Below are 18,352 nucleotides of genomic sequence, written 5' to 3'. Positions count from 1 at the left end.
GACTACTGTTCCCAAGAATGTGGGATTAAATCCCGGCCTAATTAATAATAATTAAGTAAATGTTTATTGATTGTGAGGATTACGACCTCATGCGTTCCTGCAACACGGCCGAGCACTCAAAGTCAGGAGATCCCTGACAGCCAATCAAGGAGTGCGCTACACGATGAGGCGTTCCGACCCGCTGGACTATGCCGGCTTATTCTCGTAATGTGGACTTCAACGTTATTGCATTAACTGATGTACCCAAGCGTAAAACCGCGATTGGTTTATTTTTTATTTTACACGAGAAAGGTGAATAGTGAGGTGCGATACTAAAGCGGAAGGCTTCCCGAAGGTAATACTATATTACGCGTAAAGTAGACCTTAGAGGTCCCTGTTTAGGAAGCTATTTGTAAAGCTCAACTATGTTTCAAAATAATTCCCAGAATTGTATCCGAATCTGCTGAAACGGAACTGGTGTGTTTCTTTACGGCGATTAAAATTGAACCTGCTTTTCCTTCTATTCGTCGATGCTTGTATATCTTTGTGGGTATCAGTGGTGTATGTCTTTTCGTTACCGTTATATCACAATACTTCGCGGCAATAGTGAACAAAATCCACCATTTTCATCGCTATAGCCGTATGCAGTAAATTTCTGAGCAAGACTCTGCACGCGGAAAGAATATATTGTGACGTGGTAGTGACAGGTCAAAGGCATAAAAGAGAAGACAGGGGTAATAGCACTGAAATTAACTTTTTATTGGGCTGAACTGCTCCCGCCATAGAAAAGAGCAACTCAGCCGCGGTGATAGCAGCAAATATAGCAAATGTGCTCGCCGGCCGTCAGTGAATGCCCGCCGCACCCGTCAAAGCTCAATTTAAAGACGGCGAAGTAACAACTAGATAAATCCGTTTGAGGTTACTATCATAACGTGGACCATTGTAGAAACACACCCGATTGGCTGAAATCTTCGCGATACATCTCGACGCATCTTGCGCGATAAATAAAATGATAAAGCTGCATCTCGTAACAACGAGCGTGAATAAACTAAAAAGTACAAAATTGATCTGTGCGCTGCAATAACACTGATAAGGCCGCATGCCAGCGGCTGTAACAAATAGAGATTTGAACGGTACGTAGCATTATAGCTGGCTTCGGACCTTGCGACTTCGATGTTTGCACGCCGGCAAAGCCAAAAATGGATAGGTCCATGCAACGGCCGTTGTCGCCTCTTCAAATCTGGTGACGACAAATAAAAAAGGGAAGCCTTAAGCAAATTGTGCGTGCGGATAATGTTCGGGTAAATAGATGCATTATTGGACCTGAACGAAGAGCGGTCCTGTTTTCATCAGTTTAATGGTGAACGCTATGAAGCTCTGCACGTCCGATCCATAAGATCCGTATGAGGAAGGTGGTCTGACAGTGCGTAATCCCTGATGCGGCTGCCGGTATTATGTTCCTGGTTGCTTAATAGGAATCACATACGTTCTTAGTGAAAAGGGTTTGCACAGATCTGATTCTTCAATATATTTCTGGATTGCGGAGTAGCAGAAGTAACCAAGTCAGTATTATATTTTCAGGGTTTACACCGTATACCGTATTATTACTCAAGCACATCAAACTTGATCTTGGAGTGTTCTCTAGTGTGCATGGCCTACATCTGACCTTGGCCATCTAATTCTTGGCCAGTCGCTTGAAGTGACTGTCCATCGTTGATAGGAGGTGGCGTATTCTTGTCAAAATGGAGCTCTCAATAGGCTACCGATGGTAGGCTGGTGTGGCTGACCTCTTCTAATAGTGAAACCAAGAACCCGCCGGGCGTTTGATTTGGCGCATCACCGAACGTCACACCACACAGAATACAGAAGCAGACGCAGTACAGCAGGCATCAGCGGTGTTTCAAATTGGTTTACATGAAAGAAAATGCGCAGTTCCAAGATCACAGTTCACTGATTATCACGCATGCCCCAGGCGTAGCCAAGACTTTTGAAGCTGATGTGCGGCTTCGGATAGTGAGGTGTTGGGTTGGAGTGGTGTTTAGGTAGCCACGCATTCCAGAGTTAGTCAACAAAGTTAGCAGGTCGATAGAATAGCTATCCGTGTAGAGAACTTGTGGAACCTAAATGGTGGCCCTCACGAAGCTCGCTAGTGACACAGCAGTGTATTCTTGTGTGTTCTCTTCAAAACCACATATTGTTTCCATTGCATGGAACAGTGCAGCGAGATTCCTATGAAGTTTCGAGCTTGATTGTTTGCATAGTTCTCGAATGTGTGCTATGCCGATGAACTTTGGTTATGAATGGTTCCAGGTCCGGGTACCACAAATCATTCTATTATCTCTCCTTTCTCTGTAGACCGCTTCGATCGAAGGCCTTGTATGGGCTTCAGGAACGCGAAATTGAAAAGTTGGCTCTATACAACAATCCACGCCATGAAAAGCTGACAGATTGTATTTTTGTGTAAGTATAGAGAGCAGTTTCCGCTTAAAAGAGCTACAAAACGGGACCTAAAAGGCAGCACACCATCAGGAATGAATTGTAAATGGCTTGAGTGATGTCAGTAACAATAATGAGCAAGTTACGGAGTACAACTAACAATGGTGTACGAACTGCTATTACACCCGTATAAATACACATACACGCACACACAGAGGCGCTACGAGTAGTGTTCTTCTCGTCCGCTATGATATTCTGCTTTCCGCCCAGTGGAGCAGTCGACCAACTATGTGCCACATTTTGTTGGGATTGTGTAACTCCAATCACATAACGTATCAATGTAGGTACGTACGTTTCGTCATATTGCTTTGCTTTAAGATACACAAGTTCTGCAGCTAATTAAGGCTTGATAAAGCAAACAAACATGATCTGTAAAGGTCCATACAATGCTGTTTCACGCTGAATGAAACGTATTTGCACTAAAGATATTGGTAAGCGTAAATGCGAACGATGTCAGTAGCCATGCATACAGCTCTTATCAGATCTTTGCATTGAGCTATGCCGCGAATGCAATGTCCCAATGACTGCGAATGACAAAGTATGCGTAGGCTGTGTCACATTAGTGCGAATTACAAAGCTCAAAGTTTCGAGTAATAATCAGCAACTTTTGGCACTTCTGCCTCGTTTTCATATTCTTTTTTTTTGCCAAGCTCTGGAAGCTCAGATGCTAATGAATCTTGTTATTGAGCCGAATGTTTCGAAATCGAATATCGGCCGTTCAGTCGAACCTGATTAGAGGAGAAGTGTGGAAACGCCCAGGCGCTGTAGATATGTGTTGAAGGTAGCGCTGAACATACTGCGCATACTGGTAACCGAGGAATTGTGAATCACATCACTCTTTTGACCACACTGGAAAAAACTCTGTGGGTCGCATTCCTACGTATTTATTGCTGAAACCAGTGCCGCATAACAACTGTGCCCCTGAAAGATACTGCACTATGGGAAAATATCTTGTGCTGGGTTAAAAGACGTCCAGCTCAGAGAAAGAGGAGCCTGGCAGCAGGGCTGTTAGCTGGAATATCTTGGTCCCCTCTTATCAGTGTATGACGTTGCTATTTCAACGCGAGGCGTCCTCAGTGTTTGAATGATCATTGCGCGATTAGCCTTATCTGCTAAGAGATATGTGTACTGTTGAGAGTAATAAAACGATACGGGCAGCAGCTACTCGCACTTGCCAAAACCTGTGATGCTCTCTTGTTGGCCACTGACTAAGGAGCGTCCTGCATTGAGGTATGTGCTCTGGAAGGCCGCATTCTACGATGCTTTAACAAAGCATACTGCGCAGGTGCGCGATTGCCGGAAGGACTCCAGCGCAATATTCGGTGTAGTCAGTGGCGACGTCATCTGTACGACAGTGCACTTTACTTGGGCATTGATAGGAATTAGGGCGTTTGCAGTAGCTTTACGCTGTCTCGTTTATTATGCTCAGCTAAAGTAAACAAAGGTGCTCCTACAGAGGTTTGAGGCGCTTTGTGCATATTGCAGCAGGTACTCGTCTGAGAAAGCTTGCAATTGCTGCAAGAAGTGGTGACCACGGCGGTGACTCTGAGCTTATATTGTGAGCCCAGCGTTAGTGTGTAAGCTGCTACACGGGGTACCCAAAAGAAACCAAACTAATTTTTTCGGTGTTTTGTTTTGCCCCAGTGTTTTCCCGCTAGGAGCGCATACAGTGAACATTCCAGAGTCAGTCAGCTGAGTGGCATCGCGGAATGTCAGACGTACTTGCTTCGGCAGAGCTTATAGTGACAACTGTTTTCTGTGAGTGTCGTTTTTGCAATGGGTGATTTTCGTGAACAGCGTGCGGCGGTGAAATTGGGCTTTGCTCGAAAAAAAAATGGGAAGAGAAACTCTTGAAATGTTAGAAACGTCGTACAAGAATCATGCTATGGGGAAAACTCAAGTGTGAGTGTTTTTCCCATTTCAAAATTGGTGAAATGTCAATTGATGACCAACCTCGTTCTTGTCATCCTTCCACGGCCCGAACACATGAAAATGTTTAAAAAATTCGTGCAATCATCAGTATTTGACCAAACATGGTATGACCCCTGTTTCTCACCCCCATACTCAACGGACCTTGCCCCGTGTGACTTTTTTGTTTTCTAGAACGAAAAAAAAAATTCATGAAAGGGAAGCGTTTTGATGATGTTGCAGAGGTAAAGAAAAAAACAGCGCAGGCGCTGTCAAGCATCACAAAAGATGGATTTAAGCAATTTTTTGAAAAGTGGAATGAAAGATTAGACAAGTGTAATAGTGCAAGTGGAGAGTACTTTGAAGGATATTGAAGGTTTCGGCTTAAAATGTGAATAAATAGGTTCAAGAGAAAATAAGTTCGGTTTCTGAAAAATCCCCTCATAGTAACTTTAACTCAATTTGCTAGCCGGAAATTCTTACACAAAATGATTCACGCTTTTGAATGACCTCGTACATTGCAAGAATATATCCCTGGTTGTTTTGCGTTCTTAGTTTCCATGGTTTTCATCTACCATTCACTAGATGTGTCACAAAATGTTTTCTTTATTTTCTATGATGGTTTACATTTAAAAGCAGTGAAGTGGCTGTTTTTGATAAAATAAACATATCAAGATATTCACGAAGTGTATGTTCTTTACCGACAAGGAAGGTGAGTAATATTAGCGAGTTATATTGCTTTACTAAATACAGCTTTGTTCTATGTAAAATGAGAAAATGACGAATTGAGGATATTTTGAGTGAGCCAGACTTGGGTCGAATAATTTAATTTTGCTACCAACAGTTTGATTAGGGGAAGCATTTTTCTCACACAAATCTTTAAATAATAATACATAATATTTGCCATCAGGGCAGCTGCCATGCGGCTGACTCTGGATATTTTCTCATTACGAACGAGAATACGTTTAAATGGGGGGTAAACCTAGGTGGCGATTTTTTTTCTCTGTGTGGGATTTACTGAGAAAAACGTTCCTTATATTCAGACATAAACCTCACGTTGCTCAAATCATAACACCAAAGAGTGATGTGCAACCAGAGAATTATTCCACATTGCTATGGGCCTCTAGCCGAGTTTTATAATTGCATGAAACAGAGAAAGCGCAACTGTTGCTATGGCTGAGGTGTGAAGAGCGAATGCGTGCATCACAGAGGCATTTGCTCTCTGGACTCATGAATGTGAAAATGAAGCTTAACACGGTCTTGTGCCCCCGTCATTGCATCGGGTAGCAATTAGAAAAGACGATTATACAACTCAAAACGCAGGTTAAATTCCCGCCTCCGCTTTGGCCATATGGGCTCCTTCCACAAGAACTAACTGTACATAAAAATGCGTTTCATACACCGAGAAGTTAGGCGTTTACTCTTTGCAGATGTAAAGCGATCAAAGGGGACCAGACAGCTAAATGTGGTGAACAGAAGTTCCTCAGCTGCCTCCCATGACCAGTTTTTACGATCGTGATTAGGAACATAGTTTTTATTTCCGCGAAAACAAAAAAGTCACAGTCATGTGCTTCGCGAAGATGTAGGAGCACGCGACATCCTAAGGTGGTTTAACTTTCTCCGTACATCTGTCATACATGTAAAGAAACATCGTTGGGCAACGAAGAAGGAACCACTTCTAGCTTTTATACGGCCGCCGGTCGGAGTACCACAACCCTGGCAATGCGTCGGTGAAATGGACATATTCACAGGCGTTGATTTCATTTGGAGGACGTAAAGGTGATAGGCACATTATCTATTTGCAAGCGCAACATTATATTAGTGCTCAAAGCCAAGTGGATTCTGCGACCCGCCTTTCAAACTCAATCTCGACATCGCCAAACCTCATAAAATTGGACAATGCCACCCTGCTTCTAAAAAGAAAGGAGCACCTCCGGCGCCGTACACGTGCTCTTATACCTCCGTGTACGGTAAGCCTCCCCCGCGGTCTAACCCGTGCAGAGGAGGTGGCGCTTCGGAGGATTAGAGTTGGGGTGGCCCTAACACCAGCAGTGATCCGAAAGTGGCCAAAATTTCGGTATTTATATCCACACCCTGGGTGCCCCATCTGCAAGTCTAGAAATATCGAAGCTGACATCCATCACCTACTGTGGGATTGTCCAGCGTTAAAGCCAATGCGGATCCGGCACCTGGTGGCAGCTGGCCGCTCCCCCCATAATCCGCAGTCATATGCTGTTCGGACACTGGGACCGCATCATCGTTCACTCCTCGATTTTATTGCATCAGCCAACCTTTTTGCATTTATTTGACCACAGCCTTCATCGATCATAACACTCCTTTTATGCCCTGAGGCAATAAAATTCGCAAAAAAAAAGATGATGCAAACTTCTTTAGCTACAGACTCCAAGCGCAGCATGAAAAAACAGTCGAGAACATTAGGTCGACTTTTAATAATCACTACGAGGCACTATCGATAGAAGTCATCTGTCTAATAAGGCCGGTAACGTTGATCGCTTCTCGGCAACGAGGTTCTTACGCATCTTGCCTGCGCGTTGCAGAACATCAAAGCTGTAGAGTATTGGAGGAAGATGAAGGCCCGTATCGAAAATGGCGTCGTGTACTCGCCCTATCCGAGCATCGAGATCCCCGTCCGCTCGTTCTACGACCTGGCCAGAGAGAAGCTGCTCACAAACCCGGAGAAGACAGCGCTGGTGAGGAGCTCATGGTACAATCTCGCGTAACGGTATCTCTGCGCGAATTCAGTTGTCCGAATACAATTCTATCTGTATGACGAATATTTACAACTTGTGATGCGCCAACCTCTCTGCCTTTTCCTTTCAATAAATCCATCTATCTATCTTGTGATGCGGAATAGTCTGAGGTCATGCGCCAGGTCGCCACCGATGCTTTCTTGCAGAACAGTAGCATCTTATAAACCTTGCCGATATGTAGGCTCTACAGATGCACTTACGGTACCGAAAATTATAGTATTATAATTAAAACGCCTGGAAACACTTTATACTTCCATCTCTCAAGCGGTCTTGGGCGTGAGAGTTGACCGTCGTGTCGTGCTTTGTTTCTGCCATACATGCGTTCAATGAATCTCATCAGAGGAGCCAGTGTTCACTGCGCGATTAAGTGCTATAGCTTATTAAGTTTCAAAACATCTTTAACAGACCCAAAAGCAGGTATAACACTGCGGAAATTTTAAGACGCTTAAGCTTCGCGTGGAGACGATATCACTTTTAACATACTGTTGTCATTCCTGCAGTCTTTAAATTGTTAAAGATTCATTAAGTTGGGCACCTTAACGTGAGTGGTATCAAGGAACACCAGGTCATATTATCAGTGACCCTGTCGATTTCTCAGGATCTTTTCCGAACACCGCAAAAAGAAGACTACAATTACGGCGGCAGCTTTGCGATGGAGCGAGCTCAATGAGCTGTTGCGTGAAATTGTCGTTTAGACAGGAGTTTTATTTCAGATAAAAATAAGACATACACTTAATGCGTCACACTCGCATTTGTTACTTGATATCGCAGGAGCTCGCTCTGCTCAGAACCTACAGTCCCCGACGTCGTAGTCTCCTTCATTTGGTCGCGGTTGCAAGAGATCTTGATTGGTCGACAGGGAAATGCCATCATAGCCCATGACTTGAAATGGGAATTTCGAAAACAGCACATTCAGATAGAGCTAACGAGAGGTTCCAAAGGAAAACAAAATTGTCGAGTAGTTGGCTCTAATGGAGGTATGTTATAGAAGAGAATTAATTCACTGAAATAAATCTGTGGCCATCATTTGTTCAAATTGACGCCCTGCGCATGCCACACGGGCCCACAACGCATGACCATAAAGGATGGTCGGTAACGTGCTCGTTAAAGGTGCTCCTAGTGAACATGTTTTGGTGCGTATGACGTACTGACATGTGTTTGGGACTTTTACAGATATTACACCATTAATTTTAACAATATAAACCAAAATTCATATTAATATTCTCGGAATTAAAAATGGTGTTACGGCGCTATCGCGTCTACCCTTAAGGTGAAGCTTTAACGTCATCTCAATTTTATGACGTTGCATCTGAAGACGAACTTCTGCAGTCACAGTACGCGAGTTCCACGCCTCATTTTTCGTCTCCGACAACTTCGGATAACGCACGTTGAGCAGTTACATGCGTGTGGTAAAATACGTCTCTCAGATAAACAGCTAAATTCTTGCAGACAAATTTTCGCTCAGAAATGGCACTTGGTCGTCAGTATGTTTCTTTAATCTAGAGTTGTCTGGGGCACATGCTTCATTTAACCAGAAGTCGGACGTTCACACCGTTTGTGGCGGCGGGGAATCAAAGCCGCTGTACCAGTGATGACAACTATGCCGCAATCTCATGTTGTTTACGGCGGCACTACCATATAGTTTCGAAGAAGGAAGTTAGGGGGCAGAGTTAATTTCGCGGAAGATTTAAAAAGCTTTATCGACTGATCTATCAGTAAGGATCTGAGAAACTTAGCTTGCATAACGCTGCACTAAATTGAAAAAGTTTTGTTAGGGTATCGCAATAAATCTTTTCCGAGCTGGCAACGCAGCGAGGTGGCGCCACCAGTGCTATCGCTCGGTTGGGGCCGCTGTTTGTACTCCTTCGGCGCCGCCACAGACGATGAAAACAACCGACGTCTTCCGACCGAATGAAGCAATTGTGCCATACGATTTTGGTATAAAATGCTATGCCATTTCTCTGGAAAATTCGAGGTGCGAGGATTCAGCGGTTCAGCTGCACTTTACGGCACTCATGTAACTGCGCGACGCACTGTATGATCATGCAGTGAGCGACAGTTTCTGCGAGATCTGAACAATGTAGGAGACCCGCACCGCGTAGAGGAATATAGAGGGGGAAAGTTACTACCATAGTCAATTATTCTCTCATGGAAAAGCATGGATCAAAACAGAGACTGGTGCAGAAACATGCAACCTTTTCCGCCGGGTGCAGGTGGATGATGATGTGAGCCTCACTCGTGCGGAGGTCCTCACGCACATGCAGCGATATGCTGTCGGGTTCCGGCAATACGGTGTGGTCGCCGGTGACCGAGTGTGCGTACATCTCAAGAACAGCGCAGAAAATCTGATCGCCATATACGGCTGCGTCCTAGCAGGAGCCACTGTGGTCCTCGCGAAGACGTCCCTCACCGAAGGTAAGTGTATGGCGGTAAAAACCCTTCGCTTTTTTTTCCTCACGAGTACCACAAAGACGAATATCTGGTGCGCAACGAAAGCTTGCGGCCTAGGCGGGGACACAACATCAGTAGCCGAACAACCGTGCAGCTTTTTGCTGAATTATCAAAGTGCAATGGCGTTACGTTTGGTGCTTGTAATAGGAATTAACTTAGTGGCGTCTATTAGAAGTTTATTAACGGCAATTTCACCGAAAGGCTATACATGTAATAATAAAAAAGCAGTGTCCAAGAGATCGGCGTTGCACGATTTCGCTCTTATTTAATTACATTGTTTGTGTTGGTTTTCGGGATGCACAGTCTACGTAAAGGCGACTGGCAGCTGAGCATAGGCGTGAAGACTAAGAAATTCTCATATATGATAGTACGCTGCATGCAAAGCAGAATGTTTATAATATTGTGAACTGTAGTGTTTAAAATATACTTGCTTTTGTACTCCTCGATGTACGTGCGCCGCTGCTGTCATCACTTGTAGGGGTAGCCACCTCGTCAAGCTGCCGCGAACGGTAGCTTTCTGTGGCTGCTTGCACACAAGGAAAATGAAATGAATTTGAATTTGTGTTTGACGGACTGAAGTTGGTCTTTTTAGGGCACTTAACTTTAAAATGTAATTCATTCTCCTCTTGTGACAAAATAGTCGGGACTTAAAAAAATATGAAGAATAGCAGTATGTCTACCCGTGCCATGAGTGTAATTGGGCCCAGCAGAGATAGCGTTCGTTTGCAGCCTGCGTGATCAGGGTCTGCACGTGCCTGCCGCGGGAGCTGTATTTCGATTTGCCCGGTCTACCCAAGCACTCATGTAACATAATTTCTGGCCATGATAATAAGTAGCCCCTTGTGAACATAATTCAGAATATTAACATTATTATTAACCCGAGAGCCTTTTGGCTCATTCAACAAAAGCTCTCCGCGCGAGCGACGCATCTGATTGGTCGACATAAAAGTGACGCGACCAGCCGCCAGATTCGAATTGCGACCAACCAGACGTCTCATCTTGTCTAGCGTTCCTGTCATCTGCAATCCCACACTTGAACGCGCGCCAAGGAACGCCACGCGACAGGAGCGATAGTGTACCGTACAAATGCACACTTGTCGGAGAAAGTGTGACAGATGCTGCGCCTTTCCTTTCTTTTCCTTTCCTTTCCTTTCCTTTCCTTTCCTTTCCTGTAAACCAATTATAATTATATGTAGCACTGCAACGAGCGCCGATAAAAAGTAAATGATAGGAAAGGAAAGGTAGGCTTTAGTCATTCTCATCATAAGAGATATCTAAGAGACCCTCGAATATTTGTTTCTTCGGCGTCGTTCGGGATTAGGCCAAAGAGAAATGGGACGCCCCAGAACAAACCTAGTAAATTCATATACTGACCCAATAATGCCACTGGGATTTGACGTCAAACCTAGCCCTCTTTATATTTTGTACTGGTCGTCTAAATCTCGTTTGGAATCGCGCGCAGAGCGACCGTATTTAAATCGCAATGTTTAGAAAAAAAGTCATTGGAGCTTACAATCTCTGAATGAAACTATGTGCTTTTTCCCTCTTGAGCTCTGTGGAGGGGTACACGGTTGTCTTCTTCAACGCTTATAAACTACTTTCATATTGGAAAATAAAATATCTTCTAACCACTGCTTACGAAATGACTACCAAAGTATAAAATGACATGTTAATTTTTTGCCTTCCGCTGACTAGCCTCTTCAGTTCAACAAATGTACAGTATTTATGGCAAAATGCCATCGGTTAATCTGCTTAACCGTAGAGATTTTGCCCCGCTATCTTTCCTCAGCTAAAGTGTGCCTCAAATTATGCATAAAGTATCAGAATGAGCATGCTACTACTTTACCGGAAATCCTGTATAGTGAAGCATTTATTAACAGCTGTAGAAAGATGCATTCAACGAAAGCGGACTGCATGAAGAACTTAAGCACGTTCGAGGGACAGTACTTGAGCGATTTCGCGCAGTGCTCAGCGCCACATTTCATGTCACCTCGCAACTGCGCAAAAACAAACAAAACAAAAACTAAACTGAAAAGGCCACTGAGTCATTATTGCTTTGGCGTCGGGATTTCGCCAAACAGAAATGTGACGTATCAGCACAAAGCAAATGACAAGGTGGATAAATGAAAGATCCCTCATCAGTGGTGTCTTTTTCCAGACATTTCAGGGAGATGGCGTTGCGATGCAGATTTGCGTGGTTTTAGCGGCGGCCACGCGGAATACAACATTTTGTTTCCAACAGCATTTTTGTGACACACTCTCGCTGAATTATTGCATATTGTTTTCCACCCTCTAAAGATACGACTACGAATCGTATTTCTGAATACGGAGTAGCGATGGAGAAGTGTGGATGGTTGGGCTACTATCAAAATATTGATAGAAAAAAGACCGATGAAGGAACTTTCGAGAGTACATCATGAATAGGCTAGTTGATAGTATACCGTAACTCAAACTTCAACGAGTAATCACTGCAGATTAAAATTCGTGGCGTTTCCTCCCAGTCTTGAGCATGCAGTATGCGCGTGGTGGAAACTGGGATTGATGTTTGTACTTGCGGGAAGCCTTTTCTGGTAAGCCTCACTACCTTCCATCTTCCTATTTCCTGTCGGGAACGCGAGAAAGAAGATGGCTACACGGCATGAAAGAGCACATAACTAGGTTTGAGGGCGAGTCTCAGCTCTCTAGCCCCGAGGTCTGCTGACAAAATACACCCATAGTCGCAGAACAAAATATTTAGATCACTGCTCTGCCGCTAGTTGTTCTGGCTGTAGGGACAGGCGCCGCATATAAAAGGTTCGCTAAAAGGGGTTCAGAATGTATAGCCATCACAAAGTAGGCAGAAAGCTACAGAGATTCAGAAAGTGACCATGAAATTTATGCATTCCCCAGAGGAAAGGCTACTAAGCTTTTATGCAGTGTAAAATATCGTTCAAAGCGAAGTATTTGCTGGGCGTTTTAAAAAATTGCCACTTTCGCACCGAGCAGCTGAACGCACTGCCGGGAGTTCGCCTGAGTTCTGGCGCGTTGCGTGGTCTAGAGCAACTCAGTCCCAATTTGAGGCCACAAACGATAGAATGTTCCAGTCCTGGTACAATTTATTATTTTTGAAACATTTCCAGACCATAGAAGCGAGACATCGTAATATAAGCTAACACAAATTGGTACCATATGAGCGATCTAGAAATGATTTATGGGCAACAGATCTGCTGGCTAAATGATTACGAAGAACAGAACAGTCGATTTTGTTCCCCGAAAGAAGAACCTTGGTGACCATGTAGCTCAGCCTCTGGCTATTCGCATTGCACTACTGGCGTGCGTGTGCCCTAATTATTATTCCTGTATTTTCATTGCCTTTGTCAGAATTCAGGCTTTTGTGTGAAGGGAGCGCTTAGGCGTACTAAAACCATTCCCATCGGAACTGATGCAGCGGCGATGCATCGCAGCTCCATTCCGCAACATCACGGTCCTGCTCCGTGATTCCGCGATGCCACTTTTCCCGGCACTGTTTATGACAGTGCAGGAGAAGCAAGTACTTTTATGGCGCTTATTTCTTTTTTCCTGAGCATAGCCCCCGGCCGCCATGTTTTGCTGCTATTCTGCAGGCCCTCTAGAGCAGCTGTCGCCGGTCTTGAGGGTTAGTGCTGATGAGCGTGGTCTCTGGAAAACGTACAATGGTTCTCAGGACAGGGTCCCTGTCGCCACCGCAAGTTTCTTGGCTCGCTCGATCAGTCGGTGCTGGTTGGCCGGCTCAGAGTTGGCCAATGATTGTTCCCTAGAGGAGGTATAGTGTTGAGATTGTAGGGGAAAAAACAGCATTTGGTGTTCTTCGGGCCCAGATTGAATAATATAGTGCACCGCGGTGTTGCTGGCAGCTGGGACATTTATCTAGGTAGCGGGTGAGAAAAAACAAGTGCTTGTAGTATTAGTTAGGGTGCGCATGAGTTTGTAGCTGACGTTACGTTTTCACGTTGTGGCAGGCACCATGCTAGAACAAAGTCTGCTTTAGAACTTTCTGTGTCGCAGTTTACGATCAGCGCAGTGATTGTTATGCAAGCTCATGTGATGGCGTGGACGGTAATCGCGGCCTATGTATTTGATGGCTGTGATGTGTTGGCTGTTGTCGCACTGTTTAAAAGTCCAGCCGAGTGCGAAGGCCTACCAAACGCTATTATGGGTGAGAGGTGTTTCGTACCCGACTGGAGATCGGGCTACCGAGTTGTCCGGATCAAGTGTCACTTTTTAAAGCCTCAACAGACTGTGCTTGCGTAGATCTGTGGTCATTCGTCACAATCGTCAAAATTCCTGGAACAAATATATTTTAATTGAGCGACGACGTTTGCGCGAAGCCCTTTCGCGTGAAAATATTATTATCAAACCTATCCTGCGCCGACTTCAATGGAAATTTTCTTCTAAATGCTCGTAAGAAGAAAATGGTGCTGTCGGCGAATGCTGTCATCAGAATTTCTAAAGATTGTATGAAGCAGAGAAGTTCAAAAAATCCCCCTAGAAAACAAGTCTGGAGACACGTGTGCCAAGCAACCAAGAATGCGATTTTTGAATCCCTTACTGTCGGTCCCCGGAAAAGGTCTGTGAAACGAGAAGGGCTTCAATCCATCATCGAGCCCTCAAAAGAGGCTGGTCTACATCATGCATGCGAGTTGATCAAAGAACAGCCCTTCCTCCACTAGGAAACCTGGAGGTGCCCCCTGAAGTGAAAGTTTCTTGGTCTTTGGCGTGGCTATTTGGTTAGAGTTGAACAAAAATATAAATTGAATTGGTTTTTGAGGTGTCAAAGCAACACTTGGACAGTGATGGATGCCGCAATAAAGAAATCAAAATTAGGTCATGGGATACTTCTAAGCACAAGGACACCTTTTGGATTGTTTCTTGGCAGCCGCAGCCGGTGCTAACCTGTGTTCTCCAGCTAGGCAGTCAAGCACGCTAATCACTCAGGTATCCTCGGGCTTTCAAGTCTCGGGGTCACGAGGTCAGCGAATGAAATAATCGAAGATGCTAATGACACACCGGGTTATCATGTTGTTATACACGTGAGACCATATTTAAAAGAAGCATCTGCATAGACACACCAGGTGCGATGTGTTATGGCAGTGAATCAGCCAATTTCAGTCGGCGATCTCACGACCAGTCTTCAAGTGCTGTACAATTTAGTGCCACTAAATGGGGTGGTTTGGAAAGAAGACTTGCCGTAACGTTTATAATAATATGTAACGGCATATTTTGCGTGGCTTGTTTAAGAATTTCGGTGCCCAAAATTATTGAGTTCAATAAGTCGCATTAACCGCAGCTAAAATTATTCTCAACTTACATCAACTAATATCAGTTCAGAGTCGTGCATTTTACATCCGCGCATGCACGCCGGTCTTTCCTTGAGGTACGCAACCGCTCAGCGGGGCCGGTGTTGTCGTAAACAATGAGCATGACTGAAGAGACTCAGGGGAATTCAAGCAATTATTATCACCTAACTTGTAGCGAATAGTGCACTGCACAGGCCAATAAATTGTCCCAAATGCAAGTTTGGTTTCCTTTTCGTGGCAACACTCGGATGCAGAGCTGCGGAGGCATACCGTAACACAGCTCAGCAGCACGGGTTGCTGAAACGCCCTTGAGGTTTCTCTGTGCATTAATGGATCCCAAGTGGCCGAAGCTAATCATCTCATTTATACGGCAGGCATCATCTCCCAGCGTCGACTCATTACATTGCTCAAGCAACGTTTGAATGCCCACTTAGATTGTTTGACCCAAATGTTGGAACAAGCGCGTTGAGGCCCACCTTTTAAAGCTAAAGCCTTTCTAGGCTCATGGAGCGAAAATATGCGCATGGTAGCAGTGCACATGACCTGTACGTCGCAGCTGTGCGCTTATTTGTCACTCGCAAACAGCCGACATGTGAGGAGGGAGATTAGTAAAAACGATTGATGGTGATAGGTAATGAATAAAATTATAAATACACATCGATAGAGTTAATGAGTAATGTTAATGTATAATAAGGACTAAAATGACTTGTATTGACCAATATGTCAAATTAGAAATTGTAATGACCGCAATTGATTGAAAATAAGTAAAATCACGGCATGACTCATCATGACTGCTAATGAGTTCGAAAAGACCAATACGTCAAACGACCTCTTGTAATGACCGCAAGTGATCGGCAATCAGTAAAATGCTTAGCTATGAGTGGTAATGCCTACAATGATTAGGCATGACTCAACATGACTACGAAACGACCAATATGTCAAAGAGCGACGTTAGGGTAGGCTTTCGCCGTTTTCCTCTTGAGACATAATAGACCTTCCAATTTTTATATCTAGGATGCTGTATGATTAACGTATCCCTTAGCGGTCGTGCGCATGAACGAAAAAAAAAAGCTGCAGCGAATGCATTTAGATAATCGGTTCAGAAGGATCACGGGGCTACGTTCGCTCTGCCATTCCACCCATTCATGCACTTCCAGCAAGGAAAGCCTGAAGTAGCTGAAAAGTATTACTTGCCGACAGCAGTTTCAATCTTTCTGAGAGACTGCCACACTTATCAATGCGTACGCACAAGCCGGGACACCGAACGACCCCGCAACACCATCACGGCCGCCGCAGCTTGACAACTACTGGTATAGATGGTGGGGAGGGATGGGAACTGATATGTTTTCAGTCGAATATTTGCTTCACTATAACCCAATATCTTGTCTTCTGTTTAACAGGGAGCTCAACGAGTTACAGCATGTCACTCTTGAAAAAGTGTCTTGCATCTGTTGTCGCCGTAGTTACATGACTGGGCAGAGGAATACCTGGATTGCACTTCATTTAGCATGTTTAGTTTACTTCCCAATGACTCGCCATCGATTTTGCTGCACGCGGTGGCGGAGAAGCGGTGAGGGAGAGCGAAAGATACCATTGAACAAAATGTAATACACGTCGGCACAGAAAAAAAAAACTTTTGCGGTGACAGGCTTTACATTCTAAATAAGGAATCCATGCTGCGCGTGCAACTAGTAAGTGCGCTACAAAGCAGTTGTGTTAGCCAGTTTCTTTTTCACCCGATTTAAGGACAAGTTTAAAAGAATATATACAGTTGTGACTTCCCTTTATTCTGTATAAAGAAACGGATACGTTATCTATTTCATTTTGCATCCTTCAAGGCGCCGTCTTATATCAAACTTATACTGCCGATGACGTCTGCTTCTAAAACCTGTAACTGGGCTTGTTGCTCATCTCTAGAGTTTGCAATCTCATGGTGCGGAGAAATATAATTCCCATTATTTCTGGCCTAATATATTCCAGAAATACGTCTTGAATCCCCGCGTGTATTTTTGACAAAAGCTGTACTATGCGGGTGTAGTTACTTTGTTGAAACTCACTGATATTTGCCGACAGCTCAAATAAAATTATAGGTCTAGTATTTCCAGCGTTTACTATGCGCACCATTTGCTAATAGAAATTTACATGACGTGAACGCAATTATATTAACGCGATAGTGGCGTTAACCACGAAATCTGGCGTTGACGTCAGCGTTGTGAACGTAAAATCACGAGCATGGAGCTGGAAGGTTGCGGCTGGCAGCTGACGTTGCCGCGCTCAGATTGTACGTAAGGTTGTCTGCCGTTACGTTTGGCAGGGGCTGCCAACTCATGCCTCTCCTTTCGTAAGGGTGGGTGATTTCAGAATCAGCCTGCCAGTACCTTGCATTCACGTTACCCCTAGGCCACGCAGGCATGTTCATACGTCCTAATTATAGTGGGGCTTTATATATGGGCTGGTAGTCTAGGATAAAGCGTCATTGACCTAAAGGCAGAGCTTAAGCGTACCCATAATGTTTTTTTTTTATTTAGGAAGGTGGGGAGGGTACAGACCTCTAGACAAGGTTTGAATGCGCTGATTGGCCGGTATCGAGTGGTATGTTTGAACGAGTGCTCAAACATCCAGCAAACAGGGTAGGATGTGAATGAAAAGACGGGATAAAATGCCTTGATCTAACTGTTCATTGATGTTACTAGCCGATTTCCAGTCTTTGTTGAACTTAATCGGTCACATCTACCTTCTTCATCAAATATTGCTTTCGACTGGGCGCAGTTTAGTTGGATGATATCAATTAAATTCAGAGCGTAATAAAGCATACTGGCCCTGAGAATATGTTTTTGCTATGTATCAGTGACTACAAACGTTATATTTATATGACTGCAGTGCGATAGCGGGAGGCAGAAATTTCACCATGCAGGGAGGACAACCACTTGCCATGTTTTTCTGATTTTCAAAAATGATTCTCGATATTCTACAGTTTTTAAAAATCAGACATGAGTTTGAAGCAAAAAATTTGATCGTGTTAGAGCACACTGAAGCCAGACAAGCATTGAAATTCTTGGTTGACACGTGCAGTGAGGTCCGTGCTTTTTCGCACTGCATCGTGGAAGGATGAGTTGATGAAGGTGTAGTGTTCATGGGCAACACTGGGTGCATTCATTCATTCATTCATTCATTCATTCATTCATTCATTCATTCATTCATTCATTCATTCATTCATAAACCTTTATTCATGAGGATGACCTGAGGCCTAGAGGGGAAGGGGGTGGGTTAGGTGAGGTTGAGGGCGCCAGACTCCGACATAAGTCTAGCAGGGCACTAAGCTTGCGCTTGGCGTTGGTATTGGGGGCTGTCCAGTCTTCGTAGCTCTGAATGTGGTGAGCAGATGTGTAGCGTGCGCGGAGGCCAGCCGTGCCAGGACAGGTCCAGACCAAG

General features: G+C 44.4%; 1 protein-coding gene across 3 annotated transcripts in view; it reads left to right on the top strand.

Annotated features, from left to right (window-relative positions):
• The first annotated feature begins 3,652 nt into the window (after positions 1–3,652).
• The window catches only part of LOC146191973 (uncharacterized), a 54,539-nt gene continuing 39,839 nt past the window's right edge, over positions 3,653–18,352 (top strand). For all 3 annotated transcript variants that reach the window (XM_084602360.1, XM_084602359.1, XM_084602358.1), the window contains exons 1-3: positions 3,653–3,705; positions 6,942–7,094; positions 9,368–9,569. In XM_084602360.1, the coding sequence (XP_084458486.1) occupies positions 6,972–7,094; positions 9,368–9,569 (325 nt within the window). In that variant the 5' untranslated portion in view covers positions 3,653–3,705; positions 6,942–6,971. The remainder of the gene's footprint in view (positions 3,706–6,941; positions 7,095–9,367; positions 9,570–18,352) is intronic.

Source organism: Amblyomma maculatum, chromosome 4, assembly GCF_055883805.1.
Source record: "Amblyomma maculatum isolate TAMU_Amacu chromosome 4, ASM5588380v1, whole genome shotgun sequence".
In the NCBI taxonomy this organism is placed as follows: domain Eukaryota; kingdom Metazoa; phylum Arthropoda; class Arachnida; order Ixodida; family Ixodidae; genus Amblyomma; species Amblyomma maculatum.
Note: the sequence above shows the minus strand (reverse complement) of the source record. Positions and strands in the feature narration are given on the sequence as shown.